The sequence below is a fragment of the Camelus bactrianus genome, chromosome 25 (genome assembly GCF_048773025.1).
Source record: "Camelus bactrianus isolate YW-2024 breed Bactrian camel chromosome 25, ASM4877302v1, whole genome shotgun sequence".
Taxonomy (NCBI): Eukaryota; Metazoa; Chordata; class Mammalia; order Artiodactyla; family Camelidae; genus Camelus; species Camelus bactrianus.
The window spans coordinates 10,746,529-10,773,863 of NC_133563.1; the positions used below are offsets into that span (position 1 = coordinate 10,746,529).

The 27,335-nt window shown below is 47.7% G+C and overlaps 1 protein-coding gene across 2 annotated transcripts in view; it reads left to right on the forward strand.

Moving 5' to 3' along the window:
- Positions 1-1,182: 1,182 nt before the first annotated feature.
- The window catches only part of BAALC (BAALC binder of MAP3K1 and KLF4), a 57,876-nt gene continuing 31,723 nt past the window's right edge, over positions 1,183-27,335 (forward strand). The window contains exon 1 of one of the 2 annotated variants that reach the window (XM_074352627.1): positions 1,183-1,513. In XM_074352627.1, coding sequence (XP_074208728.1) covers positions 1,354-1,513 — 160 coding nt within the window. In that variant the 5' untranslated portion in view covers positions 1,183-1,353. The remainder of the gene's footprint in view (positions 1,514-27,335) is intronic. The other variant, XM_074352626.1, reaches the window with a different exon arrangement.

Below are 27,335 nucleotides of genomic sequence, written 5' to 3' on the forward strand. Positions count from 1 at the left end.
GTTGCCAGAGGGGAGGAAAGTGGGAAGGTGAGTGAGATAGGTGAAGGGGATTAAGAGTTACAAACCTTCAGTTATATAATAAATAAGCCACAGGGATGTAATATACAGCATAAGGAATATGGTCAATAATATTGTAATAACTTTGTATGGGGACAGATGGTTACTAGACTTACTGTGGTGATTATTTCATAATGTATGCCAATGCCAAATCACTATGAACTAGCATAATATTGTACACCATCTGTATTTCAATTATATACATCTATATGTGTTGAGTGAGTGGAAAAAATACTTATTCAACACCATGACATTCCGGCAGAACTTGGTCACAGAGGATTTATTTTCCCAACCCTTCTTTCTTAGCTGTCTCTTTAAGGCAGTTTCCTTTTTTTACCACATGTTCTGGCTCCTTTGGGACAAGTAAATTCGTTGCCTCACCCAAGTCTGAGCTCTAAGAGTTGAGTGTGCACCAGGGAATGAAATGCTGACAGCTGGATGGTGGACCCCGAGAATGTCAGGGCTGCCCTTGAGCTTGGAAGGAAGCCAGCCATGCCTCCCAGCCCCATCCATAGAGGATGTTCCAGGTGCTCTGCGGTTCCTTATCCTCGTTTGTTTTCTTGAGAACAGTTTGAAGTCACAGAACTGGAAAGGGTGTTAGTGACAGAGTATAGCCTCACTCTATTATGGCCCTACTCCCTGCTCCAACTAGGACAGGAACGGGCTCTGACTGCTCCCTGATTCTTAGCGGCAATACCTTATTCCCAGTTTCCAGGTTGTCACCAGGTCCACAGCTTTTGAAACAGGAGGCCAGAAAGCTTAGGATCCCTTCATAAGTCCCCAGGATGGATGAATGGAACGAAGGAGGAAGGCAGGATGGATGAAGAGATGAAATAAGGGGGCTGAAGGAGTAGATGGATGCGCAAGGGCCTGGGAGCGATGACCCTGGCCCTCGGGGTTGATCCCCTCGTGGGCCCCCGCCCTCCCCGCTCCCAGGCCGCTGCTCCTGCGCCCCTCGGCCGGCTGGGGCGAACCGAGGGAGGGTGCGGGGAGCGTTTGACTTGGGGCGGGGTAAGGGGAGCGGCGAAGGCGAGGGGAGGTGGGGAAGGAGATTGGGGAAGGGGAGGGCCTTGGAGGCGGAGAGGAGGGGCGCGTGGGGAGAGGGCGCGGCGGAAGGGGTGGCGGGCGCCGCGGGAGCTGGGCGCCTGGCCGCGGCGCGGGCGGCGGGCGCGGGGACGCGATGCCGCCGCTGCCGCCTCCTCGCCGGCCCGGGCTGCGCCGCCGCGGCTGAGCCGCCGCCGCCGCCGCCGGAGCTGCGAGCCGAGCGGCCGCCCCGCGCTCCCGCAGCGCGGGAGGATGGGCTGCGGCGGGAGCCGGGCGGATGCCATCGAGCCCCGCTACTACGAGAGCTGGACCCGGGAGACGGAGTCCACCTGGCTCACCTACACCGACTCGGATGCGCCGCCCAGCAACGCCGCCCCGGACAGCAGCCCCGAGGCGGGCGGCCTGCACGCGGGTGAGTGCGCCCGGCCCCGGCAGACCCCCGGCGCTGTGAGGCGGGGGCACAGGAGGGGGAAACGGGAGGGGCGCGGGACGCCAGGGGCAGCCCAGCCCCCCCAGAGAATTCGGTGCTGAATGGTCGGGGTCGGGGGAGGTGGAAGACAGGCAGACGGGACCTGCCTGCTGACGGACAGACGGACTGACGGACCCAGGCCCAGGGAGCGGGGCCAACCTGAGACCTTTACAGAAGGCTGAGCTAATCCCCGAGCCTCGGGGAAGCTCGCACCTCTTGGCCTCCCCCGGTGCCTGCTCACTGGTCAGGGACGCGTTGGGTGGGAGCACTGCCCGCCCGGCCCGCGCGCCTGTCCCGCAGCCCACCCACGCCTCCCGCCCGCTTGGAGTCGCCGCAGCCCGGTTTTGGCCCATTCCCTCTTCTGGCCGCCTGTGCACCCAGCCGGTCACTCCATCCACTGGCCACCTGGCTCCTCTCTCCCTTGATTTATAGACTGACCCAGATTGCCTGGGTGGAGTCTTCCTTCTCGCTCCCCCCTTTTCCTCGTCTCGGGCTTTGAAATCCATAATCCTAGTATTCAGGGCAAAATGTATGCCGGCCGCCTCATCCCTAGTTTTGCGTTTAAGCTTACTTTTCAAGCAGTTGCTTCTTAGTAGGGACTCCCCTCGCTACCCTATGATTCCTCGATGCTTTATACGAGGCAGGGCATGAAAGTGGATTACAACTACACATTAGATACTCTTACCATCCCCTCTCTGACAGAAATCTGATAGAAAAATATGCAAAGAACTTTCTGGTCCGTTTTCAGTTCAGTCACAAATTAGATTTTTTTTTTAAAAGCAGACACTAATAATTGTAGGGTAGAGATGAAACTAGACTGTTGCCACAGACTGACCTTTAATCATAAACGTGTTGGTGACGTAAAAAGGAAGAAAAAACTTCACTCCTTATTACATGGATGTTATCAAAGCCAGATCAATATTTGGGTAAGAATATTTTAACTGCTTCCTGACCTCTCTATGTTACTGGCATTTGAATACTGACATCTAAAATAGCAAATGAGGTTAATTTGAAGCATAACATATAAGGAGGGGAAAAGGAATGTCAACTACCTTAAAAGATCAGTCATCTGAAATCTGTGCTTCATAAGTAAGAGCTGCCACTTTAATCCTGAGACTCGGTCTCCATCTTTTAGGACCAAGCTGGCTCCTTTTTCACATGAACTGTGTGATTTTTTTTTAAAGTGAGAACTGTCAGTGAAACTGTGCAGGGCATAACACTACACTACATTTGTCTGATTTTTCTGACTTAAGATAGCAATCATAGTGGCTAATGGTATTGCTGATGCAACACCAGCGAGTTTCCAAAAGATGTGTTGGCTGAATTCAGTGTCAGAATGAGGATAAGACGTGAGCCTTCAAAAGCAACCTGGTAAATGTTAGATGAAACAGCATTTCCCGGGGAGGTGTGGTGCTTCTCAGTAGAGACTCAAAAGACCAGAGCTGTACTCCAAGGAAATAAGGTTAAAAAGGTCCAGTGTGAAAAAGAACAAAGTACAGCTTCAGAGAATGGTTGCCTTGGTGACTGGAAATGTATGTGTGTTTGTGTGTATGTGTGTGTGTGTGTATGGTGTGAGTTATTATGGGATGGCTACATATGTACATATTTGTTTCCAATGCTTATTCCTTTATTACTCTGCCATCCTGAGTCATTTCCCATCATGCATCATGAGATCTGGTTCCTGCAACAGGTGGGGTCTAGGACAAGCATGCTCACTCATGGGGCCCTGCCAGTCAGGTGGTCCTGAAGACCTGAATCACTCACAGGAAGGGCTCAGCTCCAGTCCTGGAACAGCACCCTAAAATTGGCAAGACTCTTAGGTGGGCAGGATCATTTCAGTTCCCTAGAGCCTTCCATTAGCCTCAGTGGAGAGGAACATTTCTGAAGATCAAGATGGAATCAAGCCTCCCCTGAAAGTGCATTGGCATTCCCTTTAGAGCCTTTAGAAAAATGGCTTGATTCCTGTGGATTTTTCAGACTAGCAACTGGTTGTCCTTAGTCAGAGTGGGTCATCTGTCAGAGCTACACATCTGGATTTCAGCTGCCCTGGGGGATTAGCCAGAGTTCTTTATTTTTCTTCTCCTCCCTGCTCCCCTGGCCTCATCCATCTTCTGTCAGTGCTCCACCTGTGAATTCAGTTCCAGGCTTCTGGGGGACACCCACCAGCCCACAGTGACTGTGTCATGGGAGGAAGCCAGAATGCCACTTTTCCTGTTTCCATCAGTCCTTTTCTGATGGGGGACAAAAGGGAAAGCTGGATTTTGGAGAATCCAGATTGTAAAACCAACAATAATGGCTTTGTCCCTAGAATTCTAGAGCTGGAGCAGGTCTCTGGAGGTCATCTGTCAGGGCCCATGGGATTCAAGTAAATTGCCCCAGTCTGCACCACACAGCCTCCCAAGCCCTTCAGTCTTACCTCCAGCTCCCTCCGGCCTCCAGAATCCCTTCTTTCTGGGCCCCTGGTCACTCTCCTTTAGTGTCAAATTGAAGCCACCCCAAATCAGGAGCTCTGAGGGCAGAGAGAGGACTAATTCATCTTCATATCTTTTGCTCAGCAGAGCGTGGAGCCTGCGGTTAGGATTTTAGGTTTTCTGAATGGGTAGGCACTCCAGCTAACCCTGCCCTCACCCTGTCAGCTCTTCCTCGATTCCCTGCCCCCCACCCCCCGTGCCCTGCCTTGCATCCCTTGCTGCTGACATTTTTCCCACTTGCATAAATTTAACCTAGATTCTTCCAAGTGCCTTTCTGATCCCACAGTTTTTTTTTAAAAGTGCCCCCAACTTTACCCTACCCTATTGAAACCCCAGCTCAAAGATTCCATTTCTTCTGTGGCCCCTCCAACCTCAACTCCACACCCATATCTACCAGAAAGCCCCATTTAAGCATGTCTGCTTGTAAATCTCATTTCCATTTCTTAGTCCAACCCAGAGTGACACCTCACAGATGTTCAGTAAGTGTTTATTGAATGAATTCTGCATTTCTCAGCAGGAAGGGGGCCAGTCCCATAAAGGGAAGACTTTCTTGCCTCCTTCTCCTTAAAGAGTGACTCCAAGCCTTTCATTGCTGTGCCTGGGGAGCCTCCACTTGCCAAAAGAATTCAATTAAGTTTTAGATTCAGCTATTAGGGAGGCTGGAATTAAAGACTTAACCAAAGCCACAGGATCTGATATCCATGGCTTCCCTGTGTCATTGAAGCCTGTCTTTCTGTCACAGGAGGAATTTTAATTCATCTGGCATGATTTAGTTCTTATAAAATCAGTTTGCTGGATTGATTGTTACCTCTGTTGTCTGAAGGAGGTCTCCCATGGAGAGAGGGGGTCTCTGAGGTTGCTATGCTCCAGCCAAGCTCAGCCATTCCATATATGAATCACTTCCCAACATCCCCTCAATTTAATCACAAGTCCCTTGAGTCAGATCCTTAAATATCCCTTTTTGGACTGTTAGTTTTTTCCTAATGTCTCTAGAGAATAAAACATTTTGAATTTCTCTAAAATGCTTCTACTTTATAGTTTTAAATCACTATAATAATTGCTTTAGTGAATGCGAGATGGCAGATTGCAGAATTAGACTTGCAGCAAAATGATTTATCTAAATCAATTGAAATAAGTCACATGAAATGAAGAGCACTTAATATTACCATTAGCTAACATATATTGATATCTTACCAAGGGCCAGGCGAAGTACTCAATGGCACTTGATGTAAATCATCTCGTTTAATCTTCAAGGGGGAATGAGGCAGACCGTCACCGCCCTCTTACAAGTGAGGGAGTGAGGCTTAGAGTGTGCAGTAACTTTTCCTAGTCTAAGACTAGAATCCAGTTCTTTCTGAATCCAAAGCCCCCACTCCTAAATCCTGCCTTCCTGATGAATGGGGGATCAACTATAGAGTCCCAGTTGATGGGACTCAAAGTCTGGTCTGATCTTTTGATAGTGTGGTGTGGTCTCAGCACAGTTTTTCTGTGCAGCATCCCTGAGGGTGGGAGATCTCGTCCCTAGGGAAGAAGTTCTCCCCATACCTTTGTGGAGCAGTTTTCCTTGTAAGAAACTCTACCTGCTGCCTTGTGATTTCCACCTGGCCTCGCACAGATGGTTCCTTCAGTGTCTGAGGACTGCCGTTGCATCTCCTCTCACCATTGGTCCCCTAGACCAGCACGTACAATTCCTGCCATCATTTCTCAGACATCTGTGGGCCTGACCGTACTCCTGCAAACACACCACTTGGTTTCTCGAAGTCCATCTTGATACAGGGGACCTATGATGACCTCCGAGCTGCTGATGTTAGCCGACCAGCATAGGAAATGTGAGGTCTGTTATGCTGTGGGCGCTGACCCTCTCTGGGCGCAGGTAAAACCAGGTGAGAATTTGTATTTTTTTTTGCTGTTGTTGTTGCCATATTACCTTGAGGACTCACATGACACTTGTGGTGACTTAAAACCCTTAGATCTTCCTTTCTAGTCACATTTAAGTCACATTCTGTGGCATCAGGGACATTGTCTGGATTTCAGCCTCTATACCCAGCATCTGAAACAGTGACTAGAATCTCGGTGGCATTCAATAAATGTTTGTGGAATGAGTGAGTCCTCATGAATCCTACATTTGTGCTATTGATTTCCATAACACGAGTGAGGGATTTTTGTATTTTTTTCTTGTTAAAACGAATCTTGGTTTCAGTTCAATATTTAAACTTGCTGACCCCGACTCATTTAGATAGTGCCGTGAAGACAGTAGTCTAGGCCTGTTTCCCGATGTCGACAGTCTAAAGATGAAGGACACTCGTTCACTCGTTTGTTCATTCAATACAGAGCCAGCATGAAGATGAGTAAGAGAGGTTCCTTGACCTCAAGAAGTTACTAATATAGGGGAGACAGGCATAAAGGTGGACACACTTCAGGTCAGCATGGTCCACCCTGGAACAGCATGAGGGAAAGGCGCCGGGGGAGGGCAGAGGACTGAGGAGTTCATTTTGCCTGGGGAGGGGCCGGTGTGTACAGACCCCTGCAGGAGGCCTCCCCGCAGGAAGGAGCCCTCACAGCCCCATTATCCTGACTCCCCCCGCTCAGAGAGTGAGGGCACCGTGGAGAGCCCACATGGGGCTTCCCGGTGGATAAGCCTCCCTCAGTCCCCCAGCTCCCTCTGTAGACCTGTTACCACTGATGGTTATATTTTGGCCTAACGCCCGCCCCCTCGGGACGACAGGCTCTGACAGTTAGGTCAGGGGTCACTCCCCTCGCCATTGAATCCCTGTGCCCAGTGCTGGGCCTGGCAACGGGAGGACCTCAGATAATGTCTTGTGAGTGAACACATCTCCTAAAACTTCCCTGTGTCCACTTCCTTCTTCCTCTAGTCCCCAGGGTGATGTTTTCTTTCCTCAAAAGTCCCAACTGCTCTTCCTTTTTGGGCTCTTGTCTACCTGATGGGAAACATCCCCACCCCTCTGTGTCTCCTTTGCCAAACACAAGCCCCTTTGTTATAAGGGTTATTTTGCAAAAATCGTGACCAAAAAAAGGGTGGCAATAAACCTAGGCAGTTCGTAAAGCTCTGGGAAGTCGCATGTTCCCATGGCCCTCATCCCCTGGGCACAGTCGCCCAGCCTGCCCCAGGCTCTCCAGGCACTTTGTCCAGCCCAGTGAGAGCACCGGCCAAACTGCGCTGCCGAGGCGTGGTCACGCCCGTCTCTCGGGTTAGCCTGACTGGCGTTTGCGTGCCTGGCATCTACCAGGCGGGTGTTGAATGACTGTAAAAATGCATGGATGGAGGAATGACCCTGCTGTGCAAGTGCAGCTTTGTCTGTCTGTCTCGTACCTGCTTTCCTGAGTCCTGTCTTAAGTGATACTGTCTTGGACTTCAGTCCAGTGAACTATGTCTTCATTGGACACTAGATAAAGTTCTTCTGACTCTGATCAGAGATGAATTTCAGGCCTCAGGCTTGGGCCCCAGTGGGAGAAAGATAGTCCCCTTTCAGTCAGCAAGGAGTCTTTTCCTGGCTTTTCCTGCGCTCACCAACCCGCAGCCCCTGGAGGTCCTGCCTTCTCCCTGGGATCTGTGCGCCTCTGAGCCCCAGCACCTTCCTGCAGGTAAGAACATTCTGTCCTAGTGAAGTGGGAGCCTGACCCGTTGTTCCTGGCCCGCAGTGCCCGGGCTTCCATCCCGGGAGCCCTTCAGTGTCAGGTCCATGGCTTCTAGCCCCTGTCAGAAGATCATTTGTCTCCTGTTGTAAAATCCTGTCCCTGCCAAGACTCCTTCAGAGGTTCTGTAGCCGGTCTGGGTGCCACCCTGGCTTCCATCTGTAGGGGAGCCTGGGGGGTGGGGGTGTGGTCTGAGCCACACTGTGATTTAGCCCCTTCCAGCTTAGCTACCAGCGGCCTTCCTTTCCTCATGTGCACCCCCTACCCTGCCCCTACCCAGTCACCTCCTTCTCTCCAGAGATAAAGCTCTTTCAGAATGTTGCTGTAGGCTGACCTGTGTCCTGCCATACTTGTCTGTTGAAGTCCTAACCCCCAGTACATCAGAATGTGACCTTCTTTGGAGATAGGGTCCTTGTAGAGGTGATCAAGTAAAATGAGGTCGTTATGGTTGGCTCTCATCCAGTGTGACTGCTGACTGGTATAGAAAGGAAATGTAAACACACAGACAGACAGACAGACACTCAGGGAGAATGCCATGTGATGATGATCGGAAGGCCAAGGAAGGCCAGAGATGACCAGGCAACCCTCAGAAGCTGGATTCTCCCTCCCAGCCCTCAGAAGGCTCCGACCCCACCAACACGTGGATCTCAGTCTTCTAGCCTCCAGAACAGGGAGGCAGTATATTTCTGTGAAGCCCTGCAGTTTGCAGTACTTTGTTACAGCAGGCATAGAAAACTAGTAAAAATGTATTTATGAGCATGAACACTGAAACAATGAGAGAGGATTTCCGTGGTCACCACCTCACACTTCCTTTTGAGATCAAGTCTATTTCCTTGTCATTTACGTTCAAGTAGCATTTATTGAGCACCTAGTAGAGGTGAGAATTTTTCTTTTGGACATTAGTTTACATAACTCTCTAAAATAACTTCATAAATCATTGCTATCACCGTTTACCGGATAAGGAAACTGAGGTCCAGTGAGATTAAGAGATTAAGCGGGGTCACCAAGCCAGGACGTGGAAGCACCTGGGGCAGCATTCAGGTCTGTTGTTTCTAAATCCAGGGCAGTGCTAATGTCTAAGCACAAATTTAGTGTCCTCCTCCACCCCATCTGCCTTTGGCTTTTTTGAAAATCTGAACCACTTGGAGTGGGAGCCTCCCGGCAGTGTTCTCAAGGCTGAGGACGTGAATCCTTGAGGAGACACCTGCAGCCCAGTGGCACTAACACCACCCCCTGCCTGTGCTGAGCGCCCCGAGCGGAGCTGCAGGGATGCTCAGATTACCTGCATCCCACTCACCTTGTGGCCTCATTAAAGATGAACAGTCTCTGGGCAGAATAATATTTTTCCCTGATTTCAGATGCAACAACTGTTCCTTAAAAAAATTTAGAAAGTGCAGAGAAGCACATGGAAGGAAACAATGCCTCTGTCACCTTTAGGTTCCATCCTTCAGGTCCTGTATCCGGGTGTATACGCTGCACGTTGCATCGTCTGTGGGAGCTGTGATTAAAGTTTTAGGGACGTGGAAAAAAATCCTTCAAATTGCATGGTAGCTCAAAGGCCAAGAAAAAAATTTTTTGTTTCTCTTTGTGTTCAGGGAACTATTTAGAGGTGGTGGCAGCCCCAGTCTAGTTTGAATGAGGGCAGAGCAGAGGGCAAAGGCCATGGCTAAGTGAAGGAGTTTTTCTCCCGTTTTTCCTTTCAATACTAAGCAAATGTGGTTGAATTCAGCAAAATTACGTACTCAGCTAATGCGTGTGAATCCATTGTGTGTGATGGTGCGTGGGACCCTCCATGTCCCCCTCCCACCTCTCTTCTAGTGCCCCCCCCGCCATTTGGCTCAGACTCAGGATTCTGTTTTATATTCTGCCCAGCCGTTTTTTGGGATTTACAGCCGCTTTATGAATGTAGAAACATGGTGTGTGTGTGGACTCGCTCTCTGTCTGAGTCTCAAATGCCCGTGAGGTTGTGCAGGTTGGTGGCCCCGTGTTCGGTTGGTTCCGCGCCACACACTGCCAGCCCAGGGTCCCTGGGTCAGGTGGGATAGGGAAACGGTGTCTGCCTTCATCCCGCCATGTGGCTTCTGTGTAATGAAGCAAAGCCAGAAGCCTGAGTAGATTTTCCTTTCCTTTTTTTAATTTCATCTATTTATTTATTTAGTTGCGGGGGGGTGGTAATTAGGTTTACTGATTGATTGATTTAAATGGAGGTACTGGGGATTGAACCCAGGACCTTGTGCGTGCTAAGCATGCGTTCTTCTGCCACTTGAGCTATACCGTCCTGCCGTGAGTAGATTTTTCTGAGTCTAGCTCCATCTGCTTTACAAACAGTGCCAATTTCTCCCAGGTTCTGGGATTAAGTTGTCTATTAGTCTTCACTCTGAGTAATGTTGTGATTCTTGGTCTTTTTCTGTCTTCGTGAGCATTTTAGTGGGCAGCTGGGCAGGGCTGAGTTCTCCCAGCCAGATGCCCTTCAGCCTGGAAGTTCAACCCAGAGCCCCTTTACCTTCTCCTCTAAGTCACTGCACCAGCCTGTGGGACACACCACACCCACGGAACCACCCCGCCAGATCTGGTCTCTGTTTACAATCTCCTTCTCCCGTGACCATGTCCTCCAGTGCCTGGACCTCTCTCTTCACCAACCTCATTGTCTTCCGTGCTATCTTGCTTGGAGACAGGACAGTTCAGTGGTTAAGGAATTGGACTTTAACAACAGACATTTCCCAGCTGTGTCACCTTGAGCACGTTTCTTAGCTCTTCTGGGTTTCAGTTTTCGACATTGTAGGATGGGAATTGTTGCAGAATTAATGTTCTCACAAATATAAAGGGTGTAGTGTTTCAATGCTTCCCCTCCAAGCACCCAGGATCCCCTCACCTCCTCCATCTTGTCCTGGGCCCATCTCAAACCCAGGGTCACTGCTCCCCTGTGCTCCTCACATCCCTGTTTCTGAGCTGCCTAGCATTGCTGTTGAGAGTCATGCGTGTGAGTGATTGCGCCCGATAGCCTAGGACCTCGTGCCTAGAACCTCAGTGTTCTTAGCACTTCTCGGCAGTTCTGTTAATCCCTTATTAATGTGCTGTGACAGTCCCCATGTGATACTCCCGACACTGTCCTATTCTTGCCCTCTGAATACGAAAAAATTTGAAGACTTGCTGTGAAGTCTCCCATCTCTCCCTCTAATCACCTGTTGTACATCCTTCTTGTCACCTCAGCATTTGAAAAAACATCTCTAGCCATTGGCTCTCCTCAGATCTGCCTGTTTGGAGTCTAGGTGCACTGAAGAGGTTGTTCTTTGTTGTAACTGTGGGCGAGGCCATCACAGACGGTTCCATTTATTTTCTGCACTTAACAAAAAGTCTGGAGGTCAGCAGCTGCACTGCTCAAGGCTGCTACCGGGAACCTGGGCTCTTTGAGTTTATTGCTTCGCCATCCTTGGTGTGTGGATTTCATCCTCACAGTGGCAAGATGCTGTAGGCATGTTACTTTAGACAGGAAGAAGTGGGAAGGGTAGAAAGAAGCATTCTACCTCTCTCTCTCTTTCTCTCTCTCTTTTTTTTAAATCTGTAAAATGATAGCTTTCCCAAAACCCATTAAGCTTTGCTTGAGTCTCATTGCACAGAACCATGGTACATGGCCATCCCTGTTACAAGAGCCTAGGAAATCAAGACTTTTAGTTGGGCTCATGACAGCCTAAAAGTAGTGAGTCCTTTTGGCAAAGAAAAAAAGGGGAGAACAGATATTGGGAAGGCTGCAAGCAGGTAACTGTACCTTTCATCCTAAGGCTGTGTCAGAGAAGCGGGAACATTAGCATGAGCCAGGGGGAAGCAGGAAAGGAGGTAGAGAGGTGAGGAGCGGAAGGTCAGCCAGAAACCAAGACAACGTAATTACTAGTATTAAGATTTTGCTACAATAATCATATATAATAGTAATTATTGTGTTTTTCACATTCCCCTGTGTCAAATGAATTCATAAAGGTGGATATTTGTTGAAAAAGTTACACGTGCCAATACTGAACTAATTTTAGAAATAAGGCAACAATAGCCCAAACTGAAATCTTTTAAAATGGCCTTCTGGCATCAGACATTGTTTTGTGTACACACAGTCCACACAGTCCACAGTGGTGGACATTCCTTTGTTTTCTGCTTCATTTTCCTGCAGAGCTAATGCCAGCCAGAAACTGATGTGCCTGTGATCTTCTGTGGCTCCAATTTCCGATTAGCGGGAACATTTGTGGAGGTCCCCGTGGGGTCCCACTCACGCTCAGACTGGGGGCTTCTGCTGGAGAAGCAGGAGACAGCCAGCTGGCTGATTGAAAGACTTGACATTATTTCCTGTGAAAGTTAAAAAAAAAAACCCAACAACAACACAGCCTGCTACTGTCTGTAGAGCTGGTGTACTTCAGGGCACGAGGAAATCGAAAGGACTTGTAGAAAACAGCAGGGCTGTTTGAGAAACCGGTCGTCATAACAACAGGGCACAGCGGCGACTGTGAGGGAAGCAGGGATGCCGCGCACCCTTCACAAGAGGGGGATTCAGGTTTAAACACCTCCATCAACAACAGTCCCATTTGACAATGAGGCTCCACCAAATTATTGCCTCCAGCAATCACTTTTCAAGGACAGGCTTCATAGCAGCCAGGCTCAGATTTGCTTGCTGGGGAGATAAGTGGAATGTGTGCAAACACAAACGAACCCATTCTCTGCCTCATGAGCGCAGCTTCTGTTATCTGCGTGTGTTCAGTACCCAATCCTCTTATCCCCATTTTACAGATTGGGATAGTCAGCAAGGTGGGGTGCCTTGCCCAAGTGCTGCACATCAGATTCTCTTGGGGAACCTAAAATGAAGTCCTCACCCTAACCCTGGGGCTTCAGATATGGTAGGGTGGGGTGGGGCCCGTGCTGAGTGGCATTCCCTTTGTCTGGAGTGGGGCAAAGATTCTGCATTTCTGACTAGCTCCCAAGTGGTGCTTGGACTCTCACAGAGAAAGGAGGTCTTTGATCAGAGGTTGGCAAACCTTTAATGGAAAGCACCAGATGGTAAACACATCAGGCTACATGGGCCACATGACCTCTGTTGCCACTACTCGACTTGGCTATGTTTAGCACCAAAGCAGCCACAGGAAAAGATACAGAGGTGAGCGGGTATGGCTGCGTGCTCACTCCTGTCCTAGGAGATTCTGAGGCTCAGCCAGGTTTAAGAGCCATTGTCTTTATCCCCAAGGCGGGGTGGAAGAGAGAAAGGGACAGGTTTGCTGTCACTAGTCCGAGCCCTCAAGCACACCTCTACCTAGCTCAGCACAAATGAGCCCTCAATGTCAGTGCAATGAACAAGTAAATAGGATTAGTGCATTTTTCACCTTGAAGGCAGTTTTTAAAGGTTATTAAGGTGTCTCTGATACCATTAGGTCATCAAGGCATTGTATATCTTACTATGCAAATCTTACTCCTGAGTTGAGTAGGGTTTGGGAAGAAACCTGTGTCATGGCATCACCCAGAGTAAGTTTGGGGCTCTGGGTCTCTCAGGTGCTCTCCCTGCCTAGGGCCCCCAGGAATGTCGGGATCCTCTGTCCCTTCATCACATCACGGGTCGCTGTTGATTCAAAGCCACGAGGCGGCTGCTGTGGCCTGGAATGCTTTTCCCAGCTGCACTCGGGCTCCCCCGCCTCCACGCCACCGCCCTGCACTTCTTCCATGGTGTGGAGCTGCAGGGAGGTGAGAGGAGTAATCAGGCATCTCCAGTGTCTCTCCGAGCTCTGTTCACCTTTCTTTAATGCCCAGTTACTGCCATGGGCTGTAAGGCCCGAGCTGGGGTGTTTCAAAAGTCGCCTCACGTCTGGTTGGCGGTGAGTCTGGGCAGCTGATGAATGGATTGCTGTTATGATGTTTACTTTTCTGAATCAGGTGTTCCTTTTAGAGACGGGGGCTTCGAGCCATGACGTAAGGCTTCAGAAAACATCCAGTGAACCTAGTTACAAAAGGCACCATTTAAATAGAAGCTGCCCCAAATGTTAACAAAGGGGCCCAGGGAGAGTGTGCCTGTGCCCTTAGTTTTTTTTCTTTTGCACATGAATTCGAAGTTCAAACACTGATTGTTCTTGGAATCCCCAAATCCCATAGCCATAAGCAAAAACTCAGTGGGAAATGTAATAAAAACACAAATGAGAAGGCAATTTAAACATGTTTGCGCGCACACACACACACACACACAAACACGCACACACCCCAGAGATTACATCTACAACTGGAGATACCAACTAGTTGCAACTGGGCAAAACAATTCTGGAACCCCTTCATTGTAGCCGCAGGCATTTTTAACATAGCATTTCAATTTTTATAAAAGTGTAAAACCTTAAGGTTAACTATACAAATGAACACACATTATTTCAAATATACATATATATACATTGGGGGAATGGTATCATGAACCCCTAGGTACCCATCATCCAGCTTCAACGATTATCTACACACAGCAGGACTTGTCTCATCTCTACATCCATCCGCCTTCACCCACTGGATTATTTTGAAGCAAGTTCCAGAAGTCATGTAACTTCATCCATAAATACTTTAGTGTGGATCGCTAAAAGCTAAGGACTCTTTTTAAAAAGATGTAAGATTGAATCACATGAAACTCATTTTTGTAGGTTGAAATGGTGTAATAGCAGCAATTCTGTATGTTTCAGCCTAACCAAAATACCATCAGTGTACCTCAAAGGTAATGAAAATTCCTCTCACATAACCAAAATTCAATCATTGTCCAAATTTCACCAATGGTCTCATGTTCTTTTCTGTGATTGGTTTGAATTAGGATACAATGTCCACACATTGTATGTGATTGATATTTATCTGGTTATCTCTCAATTTGGTGATACTAAGATTGGCTGAGACAATCCCATCATCCATTGTAATAATATTATCATCCTCATCAGATTTTAGTCATTGATAATCAATGTCGACATCAGTTATTTCATTAGGAATTGCAAAGTGGTGATATTCTAACATTTCTTCAAAATGTATTAGACATTCTATAAAGAATGACTATTCCTTATTGCCCATTTGGTTTCCCTGAAAAGGCAGAGTAAATGTTATCCCACTTCTTTCCCTTAATTATCAGCTTTCAGTTTGTATCCTCGTTGCCTCCAAAGGTGGAAATAACATTATTAGTGCCTGGATTTTAGAGTGTTTGATGAGTTTTAATTCTTTGCACTTACTGCAATTATTATTTTATGTGTGTGTACTTAAGCTGTCCCACCCTTGACAAGTGGGAGCCTCTCAGTTTGGTTTCTTTTTACACAACTTCAATCATCTTTGATAGCCCTTCCTTTCTGGTATTTGATTTTTTTTTTCTAGGTTTATCTTACATTTTTCTGTGCTAGACTTTGAATTAGCCATTCCCCTAAGGAGTCCTGGTTCCAGCGCCTGGGTGCTCATTGCTATTGGATTGGTTATTGTTTATAGACCTTTTCAGCAGACAGAGGTAGAAGTTATTTATTTTCTTTTTTAAAGCGACAGTATATTTGTGTTGATATTATAGATTTAGATTTTTCAATTGTAGGGCTTTCCCATAATTTTTTGATTTTATATTTGTTCATTTTTTAGAATCTGAAAATCTTGGTTCCTAACAACATTGTAAATGCTTATTTGCTTTTTATATATCTAACAATATGTTATTGAAACTATTTTCAGATTTTTATGGGGGTTTTTGTCCTTAGGGTATATCACAGTAGAAATGTACAGTTAGATTGCTGTTTTAAAGTCACTTGAAATAATTCCTTGGTGGATGGTTAAGCTATCAACTTGCTATATAGGTAGGTTCATTTGTTTCATTTTTGTGGCAAAACTGTTGTTTTTTAAAATTTCAGTGTAATTTTGTTTTATTATTTAGGTAAAAAATTTACAGAGGTCCAATGACAAATCTACAAAACAAGCTACATTTAAGAAGTCTAACTTTCATCTATTTCCTCTACTCTGTTCCCTTTGTCCTCCTGTAGTTTTGGTTATCTTTTCATTAAAAATTTTGTAAAATAAACACACATACCACACACACTTACACAATTCTCTCCATTTTAAAGATAAAAGATAGTGTACTGTACCTCTGTTATGTACCTTGGCCTTTTCGCTTAACAATATATTCCAGAGATCACTTCAAAGGAGTATAAAGGTAAATTTCTCATTCTTTTTTTTATAACTACGTAGTGCTCAATTGTGTGGGTAGGTCATAGTTTATTAAACCAGTCTCCCACTCACGGCCATTGGGTTGATACCAAACTTTTGCTGTACAAACAGTCTTGTCCATGTGTTTTGTCATTTTGCCAGTGTACCTTCAGGTAGATTCCTAAAAGTGGGACGGCAGGCTGCAGGCTGAATGCAAACAGGTATTGCCAAATTCCCCTCCCTAGGACGTGCACCGTTTTGCATTCCCACCAGCAGTGTTTGAGAGTGCCTGTTGTCCCCTAGCCTTGCCAACAGAGAATGTTGTCCAAATCAGGGAGTTTTGTCACTTTAATGGGTAAGAGATTGTCACCTAGTTTTAATGTGCCTCTCTGTGAGTGAGGTTGCTGTCTTTTCATATGATTATGGACAAATTGCCTTTTTGCCAGATGCATACAATCTGTTTATATCTCTAGGCCTATTCTTTTGACCATATTCAGTAGTAGCAAATCTAAAGTCTTCATCCTTTGAGGATGACGGAGGTACTCTGAAGAGCAAGAAGTCCCTGAAGTTATTTAGTAGATAAAATTGTGGGGGTTTTGCTGTCAGATGGAGCAGCTGGGGCTCGCTGGGCACCTCTCTGTCTTAGTGCAGGCCCGGGGCGTCTCCATATGCTCTTTCTGCATGGGCTAGCTTGGGCTTCCTCACAGCCTGGTGGCCTCGGGCAGTTGGACTGTTTATGTAACTACTGCCAGTTCCAGAACATGTCCCAGCTAAAAAGGCAGAAGCTGTATTACCTCTTGTGACCTAGCTTTGGAAGTCATGGTGTCACTTCTGCTTACAAGTGAGTCACGAGTCTGCCCAGGTTCAAAGGGAGGGAATTAGATTCCACCCCTTGATGAAAGAATGGCAGAGTTCTAGAAGACTGTGGCAGTTTTAAGAACTGCGAAGTGTCTGAGATTTTACCTGACAAGTTAGCCTGTGACAGTGTCTTGGACGCTGGAAAGACATGAGTCTCCTGGGTCAGAAACAAAGGACTTGGTCACGAGGGCACAGCAAGCCCCATGACAGTCAGCATTTGCATCAACTCCCCTTTTCCCCAAGTCTCACAGAGGTGACGCAGATGGGCCCAGGTGGGTTCCTGCACATGGGCTAGATTGGGTTACAGATTTCTGTGCCTGCTTTTCTCACCAAGGGTGGTATAAATGCACCGTCAATGCTCCTTGCCCTTGACCTCTCTGCAGCTTTCAGCACTGCGTTGTTCTGGCTAATCTCCTCTGCCCACGCCCTCCCCTACTTTGGAAATCAACCTTCTCCTTCAGTTGCACCGCTCCCACCACGGATGAATTTCTCTTCTACCTCTGATTACGTCTTCTCTGCCTCATTCTCCCTTTTGGCTCCTCTTTCCTGGTTCCCCGACCCCCACCCTGGGTGTGTGACTCTCCATGTCCTTCCCCAGCTCTCTTTCCTCACTCGGCATGCTCTCTCCTGCAGAAATCACCCACATTTCCAACTGCTAGCAAGACAGCCGGCTGCTGTCCCCCAGGTGCCTCAAATTCAGTTTCCCCCAAACCAGACTAACCTCTCCATCCACATACCTGTGCCTCCTAATGTGAGTTCCCTCTTGGTTCACCACAGTCATCCTCTGGTTGTCTGGGTGCTAGACTTTAATGTTATTTTTGTTTTACTCCTATCTTTCTTTCTGCACATTTAATGGGTAACCAAATCCCACAGACTGTCTTCTATAATGAATAGTTTTTCTCAGGTCTCAGGACCAGTGCCCAAGTTCAGGCCCCTCTCAGGCTCACCTGTGAATAGCCTCACGTCACCCTTCCTATGTGTCACATCTTGATGGCAAGACAGGTGTCCCTCTCCTCTCTCACTGCCCTGTGCTTGTCTTTCCCCAAAACCACTAGCTGGATTTCTCAGCTAGTGAACAACCTTATTCCTTCCCTCCCTTCCTTTCCACAAATGTGCTTCAGCACCCACTGTGGGCTGCCGGGAGGCACCGTGGTAGACACTGTAGCAGTGAATGAGACCAACAAGGCTCTGCTCTTGGAGCGGACGTTTGGGTTGGGGGTGATGGTGACAGGCAGAGAAATAAATAACCAAGGCAATTTCAGATATCTGTAATCACCATGAAAAACACCAAGGTAATGAAAGAGATGGAGATGGGGAGGGAGTGGGGGCCAAGAGATTGGGTGGTGAGGGAAGGTCTCTTAAGGAAGTGGTATGTGAGTTAGACTGTGAGTGGAAAGCAGGGCTGGCCTTGTGAACGTTAGGGACCAGACTGCTCCTGGAGAGCCACCAGAAAGTGCAAAAGCCCTCAGGTTGGAATGAGCCTGATGTGATGGAGGCACAGAATGAGGCCAAAGTGATTGGAGGGAACTGAGAGAGAGGAATGTAGCCAGAGAGGCTGTGTGTAGGGGATGGAATATGCATCGCCCTGTGAGTGATGGGCAGGAGTGTGGGCCTCGTTCCAGCAGCGGAGAGAAGCAGGGCTGGGATTAGCTGTCCCCATGGAGGCTCTGAGCCTCTCCTTCCTGACCTTCCCTTTCTTGAGTCATTCCTCACACTCCTGCCAGAGTCTTTCTGGAGCATGGATGTGGTTCTGTCACTAGGGCCCCAAAATGTTTCATGACCCCTGTTTCCTATGTGGTATATGATGAAAATTTCAACATGGCCTTCCAGACCCTTGGCCCTCGGCTTGAACCTTCTGCCCCTACCATCTCCACACTCTTGAGTCCTCACTGCTTCCTAGCCCTGCCCTCACCTTTCCTCTCTATGTGTTTAGTCTTGCTTCCTCAGATGGGACATTGTACCTTCACACTTGCTCATCACACAGATCTAACCCTGAAGCCATGCCCACTGCAGAACTCCCCTAGATTCTCCCCATGGAACCAACCTCTGTGGCCGCATTTCCCTATTCTACTTTTTTTCTTCTAACCATGATTTCCACTGCTCTCTGGTCAACCAACGGGATGCATGGGCACGGGTCCACCCTCCTGCAGGAATGAGGGCTCCCTGGGGGGCAGAAATTGTGTCCTGCTCATTGTCTGTCCCCTGTGAAGCCTTGCATGAAATAGAAGCCCCAGTAGTGTTTTCTGAGATTGACAAGATAGGCACACACCTGCTTCGTTATCCCATCTTGCATTTGAAGAAGATGATGGGCTGTTCCTTGGCTATCACACGGTGGGGTTTCGGGCCTGGCTCTGTGGGCATTTAGCTGTGTGGTTGCACAGTGACGTAACTGCGTGCTCCAATGACCAAATGACTGCTTTGCTGCATGACGACACTGCTGCATGGCTGACCATGTGGCTTCCCGGCCATGTGGTTCCATTGCTTTGACAAAAAAACTTCCCTTTACTTTTCTGTGAGTTGCATCAAGATTTCTACCAGCATTCTGAGGTTGGTTGTGTTTTCCATAAGGAAGCCATTCGCATTTGGGGTGGGGCTGCGGCATGCATTCATAAACATTAAGCAACCCTTGACCCTGCCACCAAACTGCAATGTGGCTCTTGTCATCAAGACAACCAAAAATGTCCCTGTGCCCTTCCGTACTCCCCTCCCCACCTGTTAAGATCCCTAGATCATGAGCACAGGGGAGTAAGGTGAAGGGAAAGTTACAAAGAAATTGTGCTCATCAGACGAAGCCAATAGCTGAAAAGGATCCAAATAATTGTCAAGTACAAACCCTGAAGTTTTCATGAGCTGATCAAGACCTGCGGGCTTAAGGGCCTGGGCTGAACTCCCACAGCTTGTCAGCCACAGAACCCACACTGGAATGCATTTTTAAAAAATCTGGGATCTGTAATATAGGGATTCACTTGTTTTTATATAACAAATACTTGTATATTTTATTTTGGGCCAGACACTGTTCTAGCCACATAACCAAACTCATTGAGTATTTGCAGCAACCCTGTGAGGTCAGGTTACAGCCACTTTGCAGATGTGGCCACACAGCACTTACTTTCTTTACGCCATGTAGTTGTTTTTTGTTTTTTGGGTTTTTTTCGATAGTACGGTGCAACCCCTGGAATGTTGTGGGGCAGATCAGATGGTGTTGAGGACTCAGCTCTCAGTCGTGCACAATACATGCTGGCCGTCGTTCATCGTGACTGTGACTGTGTCCCCATGCTCCTCCCAGTGTCCTTCCTTTCTTCTAGGTGGTTCAGCTCCTCCCAGATGTCCTAGGTCTGTCATCTGAGTTGTCTTTCCCTGACAGGACACACCTCATGGGCACAGGATACGGACCTGTCCTGGGAGAGGTCATCTTTGCACAGTTCCTCTAGGGACCTGGAATTGAAACTCTCGCCACTCTGGGTCCTGCTTAATTCTTAGAATCCACTTGCACCTGAAACTACAGAAGCGCTTATTTCTGTGTCTCTGCTCCAGGAACACTGTGGGGCTCCCCTGTGGTTGATTTTGTTCCCAAGACTGGGAGAACCGAGAGGGGAGGGAGGCAGATAAAAAAGGAGGCTGAAACTAAATATTCATCATTGAAGAGGGAGCCCTGCTTTCCCAGACTGCTTTTTTCAGGCCTCAGGAAAACTCTCTTTGTTGCCAGGGACTTCGTGAATCAGGGCTTTTTTGAGATGGAGACGTGTGGGTGGGGAAGGGGAGCCCCTGAAGGCAGACACTGAGTTTGGGATGGGCGAGGACACTAGTATGGGGATTCTCCCCTAGCCAGCATGTTGGGAGGGGGAGATAGTGATTTCCTGGTATCCAGAAAGACCTCGTTTTATTTTTTAAAACTTCAGAGTGGTTAAATAAATGTGTTTGAATGTGTCTCTGGGCTTTTGAATTTGTTCAAACCCAGTGAACACATTAACCATTAATGAGGTGCTTGTGCCTCTTTGAAAGCCTGGTAATAATCCCCTTAAAAGAAAATCATATCTATTTAATCTCTTTCTCTCTGTGTAATGCTAAATACAGCATCTAAACTGGATTTATACCCTACAATGCCCAGGGTGGCTTAGCTTGCCGAGGCCTCAGGACACGTTAGGATGCTTTAAATCCAAATGGACTCTGAAAATACATGTCTTACAGGTTAATTCTAATGATTGGTTCATAAGACAAATCAAGAATCTAATTCTGGATGGAATGTAATCCTTTTGCCTCTGTGAGCCACTTAACGCTGCTATTGGGCCTCAAATGATGCCATGAGTATTTATTAATTTTGTTACCTAAGTTTTAAATTTTTTTGGTGTGGGTTTTGCTATTGGAATGATAGAGAAATAGAAGTTCTTGAAGGGCTTGAGACTAAGGCAGACCAAATATTGAAATCTTCCCAGTCAACGAAGCGTCCACACTTTTTACCCTAAAAAATGAATGAATTTGTTTTTTCAGCAGTTACTTAGGGGAGCACTGACAGGGTGCTAGACACAGTCCTTGGCATTTAGGATGGACCTGTGAAGAGCCCTTGTGGAGTTTACATGATCCTTTGTATGAAATTTGTCATCCTTCTGCATCCCTCCCCTCCCCACCTTGCCCCCATCTCCTGCATGTCCGTTAGCTGAGTGGCAACATGCCAAGCTAAAAGCCAAGATTCTGTTACTAAGGCTAAAGCAGAGGGTTAACATTAGATGGCAGCTAGCAGTCTGGCCACAGTCCCCCCCCCCCAATTTTTTCAGATCATTTTGAAAATAGGGGAACCATTGCTGAAGGAGGCTCCCAACTTCCATCTCCATACATGGAATTATACAGGACGGAGCCTGTAGGATGTGGCAGACCCACTTTACCTTCCTCATTTACTCATCATACCCTCCTTCTCTTAAATAGTTAAACGCCCAGAGACTTTTCTTTCTCTTTGCTTTGGCTCAGCTGTGTCTTTCTCAAGGCTAAGCTGCAGAGACACCTTCCTCTGTCCTCACCTTCCCTCTGTTTCCACAACTCCCAGTTTACTCATTTTCCCTCTGTTATAACTTTCCAATAGTGTGAACTCCAACAAGAGGCAAGGTTGAGCATGAATGAAAGCAAAAATTTAAAAATTAAAAATGTATGCAGATCGAATGGCCACAAGACGATTTTTGTGTTCTCGCTTATTTATGTTCTAATTTCAGGATTGTTTTGTCATTTCTGAAGAATATCCTTTCGGCGGTGATTTCTGGCCTGATTCCTCTCTTTCCTAGTTACACTGGGGAAAGGAATTCATTCATCAATCTCTTAACTTATAAGGGTCTCATAAGTCACCCTTCCCAGGCAGATGGGCTTCAGCAACTTAAAAGTGGTACCTTGAAACCTTTCGATTTAATCATAGTTCTAGGAAGGGAGTTAAATACTGAGTTAAGGTTAGCTTCTTTGAATGCCAGGAGACTGCCTTTGGGTGGCCCTTGTCTGGCCTGGCCCCAGTTGTCAGCAGTGTATCTGGAGCAAAGAGAGCAAACCCAAGAGGCTTTTGAGATGAGGCATTGGTGGAGAAGGCCTGCTCTGCCACAGCCGAACTGCACTGGTGAGCATCACTTATTCACTGAAATAAACTTACTCTGTACCAGGTCCCTGCTTTACATATATCATCCTCTCAAATACTATTCTTGTTTTGTAGGTGAGGAAATCAAGGCTCAGAGTTCGAAAGGAGCTTCTCCAAGGTCCATGGCTGGTAGAGCCAGATTCAAACCAAGCTTTCCTTACTCCAGAACCCTTCCCTATGGCCATGGGGTCCTAAACTTTTAGAATTCATGGGCCAGTAACTTTGTTTAAATTTGTGTAAAATTAAAAAGAAAATAAGTGTGAGTGTGCATACATGCTAATACAGAGTTGCTAATTTTTTATTATGTCATCAGGGCATGAAAAAGGCCTGTCATTTATTATTACTACCATTTAATTGGATAGAATATTTCTGTCTCTCTCACACACACACACACACATGAAAAACCATTTCTAAATTAATTCAATGAGTATTTACTGAGCAGCTATTATGTGCCAGGCACTGTTCTAGGCACCAAAGAATATTATTGACAAAATAAAATTTCCACCCTCATGCTTAAATCCTGAGATTTGATGGATTAGAAAAATAATAAGGAAAGTGCATGGCATGTTAGAAATGAATGCTATAGGGAGAAAATAAGGCAGGAAAGAGGGATGTGAGTATGTGGGGGAGGAAGCCCCGGCTGAGGAAGGAGAGGGAACACACCCGTCTTGCTAAGAAGGGACGTGGACAGTCCCAGCACCCGCACACACCTGCTACACGACTGCATCTTTCTCATCGTACAGGACAGCGGGGAACTCGTCCCTGTGACCCAGCACTGGAAACCTCTGCCTGGTGTTAGCCTAGCTCTGTAGAAGTTGAGACAGGAGGGGCTGGTGAGGATGGTTCAGTCTCTGCTTTCCATTGGTTTCCTCTCAGCCTTTCCCCCCTGAGGGCTTTCAATTCCTAGGCTGCTGATTGGCTGGGGTTTTATCTGGCCCAAGCCACGATCCAGGAAGTTTTCATTATGCCTCAGTGTAAACCAGTATTTCAGAGGAAGCACTTGCTTTTTGAGGGTGAAGCTCTGGGGCCGTGCCCGCCTGCCTGCCCTGTACCCCCCCCCCTTGCTCGGCTTGCTGACTGAGTTTGGGGGGAGGAGCGCTGGTTTCTTTTCCCCATGTGTGTGCCAAGGAGTATATCGAAGTGTATTTCTCAAAATGTTAAAAGCTTAATTCTCATGCAAATGATGAGCAGGTCTCACTATCTATTTAACTCATTAATAAGGATCACAGCAGGGTGGTAAAGCCAGGCCAAAAGAGAATATGAGGGTGTGGTTATTAAAGGGGCTGCAGGAATCCTTGTGGTGTTGGAGCTGTTGTGTATCTGGACTGTGGTGATGGCTACAGGAACCTACGCGTGTGTGAAACCGGACAGGACTAAATACAAATACACAAAGGACAATAAGTAACGCTGGAGAAATTTCAGTAAGATGGATGGATCATGCTCATGTCAACACCCTGGATGGTAAGTAAGCAGTGGAAAGAAGGAAAGCAGAAATAACGTTACTAAATTAAATACAAAACTTGTTATATCCTATAGGGCAAAAAAGAAAAAAAAAGGTAGGATGTAGTTTGGGGGTTATTCTCTCTAGTAAATGGAAAAGAAACTCATCATACATTATCAGCTCCCAGAACTGTAAAATATTTGGGTCATAGCAAAATGTGTGAACAAAGTTGCAGACTCCAGAACAGGCCCTTCTGACCTCAGCACTATTGCTGTCCTGGGGCCTGGAACGTTCTTTGCTGCGAGAAGCCATCCCGGGCATTGTAGGATGTTTAGCAGCATCTCTGGCCTCCCCCGATTAGATGCCAGGAACCGTCTCCCTGTCAACAACCAGAAATGTCCCCAGATGTCTGTAGGGGGTGATGTCACCCGTTAAGGACCACTGTGCTAGGCTCTCGGGCCCACAGAGCCTGAAGACCTTAAGGTGAGCTTGCTGGGAAGTGCTCCTGGCATGATATGAATCGTCTCTTCCCAGCTTTCGGATAATTGTTCTTCACACATAAAACCACCAATTACAGGGTCACTGTGCTGGACACATGTGCACTGAGCTTTACCAGGAGTCACAGATGTTTAGCAGAACAGGCCCCTTAGACATTGCTTCGGCCTGGTCCAACCGCCTCATTTTCCAGCTGAGGGTTGTGAGGGGAGATGGTGTCTCTGAAGCAGACAGCTGGTTCCCGGCAGGGTGTGTCCGGTTAAGCGCTCTCTTGTTCTGAAATGGGTTTGAGGCAGTCAGTCTGGAGTCATTACAACTTTGTGAGCATCAGCTACATGCCAGGTACTGTGCTAGGCTCCAGGCTTTGACCGTGACCGACACTAGGTTCTGTTCTTGAGGTACTGAAGGTTTTAGTGGGTGGATGAGGCTGTGGGCAGATGACTACTGTGCGATGATTCAGTGGTGAGAGCTGGAAATGGTACGGAGGAGGTAATAGAAGGTCATGGTGGCCTTAGAATCTCAGGGCTTCGGGAAGTCGGATGAGGACTAGAATTCCCAGTTCCTGATCAAAGAGAGGTGGTTGTTCCCCCTGCACTAGCCCTAAGTTGTTGCTCCTAGCCAGAGGGGATGTGAGGCCCAGAAATGACTGCCCACAGGGCAGGCCCAGCCAGCTCCTGGGATTACTGGCAGCCCGGGAAATAATGATGCAGAAGTGGGGAGCTGTGAAGAACACAGGGGAGAAACGAGCAGATTTCTAGCTAAGAGATAAGGCCAAAGATAGGACAGGTGGGCCAGTGGGAGGAATGCAGTTCCCAGTTGGAAAACGGAAGACAGCTGGAGCCTAAGGAAGAGGAAGCAGCAGTGTTCAGAGCCCAGTGGTGTCAGTGGCTTCTTGTTACTAGTCATCACGGGTCCTCAGGGAGCTGACTGCACAGGAACCTGAATCTGGGTCTTCCAGGTTGGCTGGACCAGGGCTCCTGTGCTTGGTCACGGGGAGGAAATGACCTTTGGAACTGGAATTTGGATGCTAACCTCCAAAAAACTTGGCAGAGTCCACGCCAGGCTGGCACAGGAGCTGCTTCCAAGATATTTTAGATGCAGAGCGTCAACCTCACCCACAGTAGCAGTTCAAGGAAGGAGGCTTCCAACTTCAGCATCCTTCAAGCCCCTCCCCCTTCCTCGTGATTCACTGCAGGATCCAGGGAGACGTACACTGGAAAATACGGACCAGAGGGAGAGCCTCCCTGGCCTGGGTGTCAGGAGGCCTGTTTCCCTGCAGCAGGTGGACCATTCAGGCTTCAGGAGAGCTGCCCCAGAGTTGCTAGCAGTGGTCAGTTCTTTTCTCACACAGAGGCTGGGATGAGTAACTCACCAGCCCCATCACCCCTGCTCCATACAGACCCACTAACCTAGGCGTATAATTGCTCAGATTGGTCCCAGGCATAGAAGTCATGGTTGTGTCACTGGAATACCTAAATTTTCAGAGCACTATTAGGTACTAACTGAATTCCCATGCGTGGTCTCTGAAAGCGGGATGGGAAGAATCCCATGATGCCAAGTGTATTAGTTTCCTGTTGCTGATGTAACAAATCACCACAAATGTAGCGGCTTAAACAACACAATTTATTACCTTCCAGTCTGCAGCCTGAAACAGTGTCATTGGGCTAAAGCATGGGTGGCGCTCCTCCCTGGTTGCTGTAGGAGAGAATGAATTTCCTTGCCCTGTCCAGCTTCTAGAAGCTGCCACATTTCTTGATTTATGGCCTCTTCCTCCATATTCAAAGCTGGCCAGTGAAGTCTCATCTCGGGGCCTTCCTTCTGCAGCCACGTCACCTTTGATTCTTACTTTTCTCCCTCCCTCTTCTGCTTTTAAGGACTCCTGTGATTATACTGGATAATCCAGGATAATCTATTTTCAAGTCAGCTTAAAATAGCAACCTTGATTGGAATTAGCAACCTTACTTCCTTCTGCAGCCTTAATTCCCCTTTGCCATGTAACCTAACACAGTCACAGGTTCTGGGGATGAAGAGTAGACAGTTGTTGGGGGGCACATTATTTTGCCTGCCATACCATGTCCCCAGACATTATCTGGGTGGTCAAAACCTAGAGAGCCACAGAGGAAGGGATCTGCCATTGTTTGAGTGCCCGCTGTGTGCCAGGCAGTAAACCAGGTGCTTTAGAGCTGACCTCAGTCTCCCAACCTTCAAGCCGTAATTTACTAGTGAGAAAATGCTGGCTCCCAGAGGCTTAGTCACATCGCTGGTGACTGTGGAATTCTGTCTGTCTGTCCTCCAGTCCGTGCTGCCATCTGCTACCCTTTGCTCCTCCCAAATAGGCCTAGAGGCTTCAGCATGTATATGAGCATATGTCAGTATACGTGGGGGTGGGGGGACAAAAACACAGTAAGAGGTCACCTTCTGAACTTGAAGCCAAGGAGAATCGACTTAAAACAGATGAGAGCGGCAACCAGACGCGGTGACTCATCCAGTGAATTGTGACTGTTCAGCTGCTGACAGCAGGAGGCCAGCAGGGGGCAGGCTCGGGCGACCCATCCGGACTAAAGCACAGAGAGCTGTCATTACTCGGTTGATTTATAACTTGCCTGATGTAGGGCTACCTCTAGCATCCAATCAAAGCAGGATCTGAGTCATAAGAATGTCTCAGGTTTTTTTATCCAGCCCTCTGTAATGGGAGGGCACAGGTGTCATGAGAGAGTAATCTTCCTGTCCCAGGCTTCACCCCTCCAACGCCTGGCTGGAATAGCCTCGGAAACGTCTAATTCTTTGTGCTCTGATTCTGTACTCACCAAGCACTTCGGCCTGATTTGATCTTTTATAGCTGATTGGCTCTCCTGCAAAACCACGATTTAAATCGTCGGCCAGGCCCTGATTACTACTGCAAGTCGATCATTTGACTCCATCTCGGGTGGCCTCTTCTCTCATCCCTGTCATTAATCCCTCCAAACCTTCACCACCCCGCAGCCCCCGTGTCCGTCACAGGCGCCTGCCTCTCAGGGAAGCAGTGCACGTCGTACTTCTGCTGAGAAGTGGACCAGTGAAATTCTTCACATTGTCTTCTCCCAACTTTTC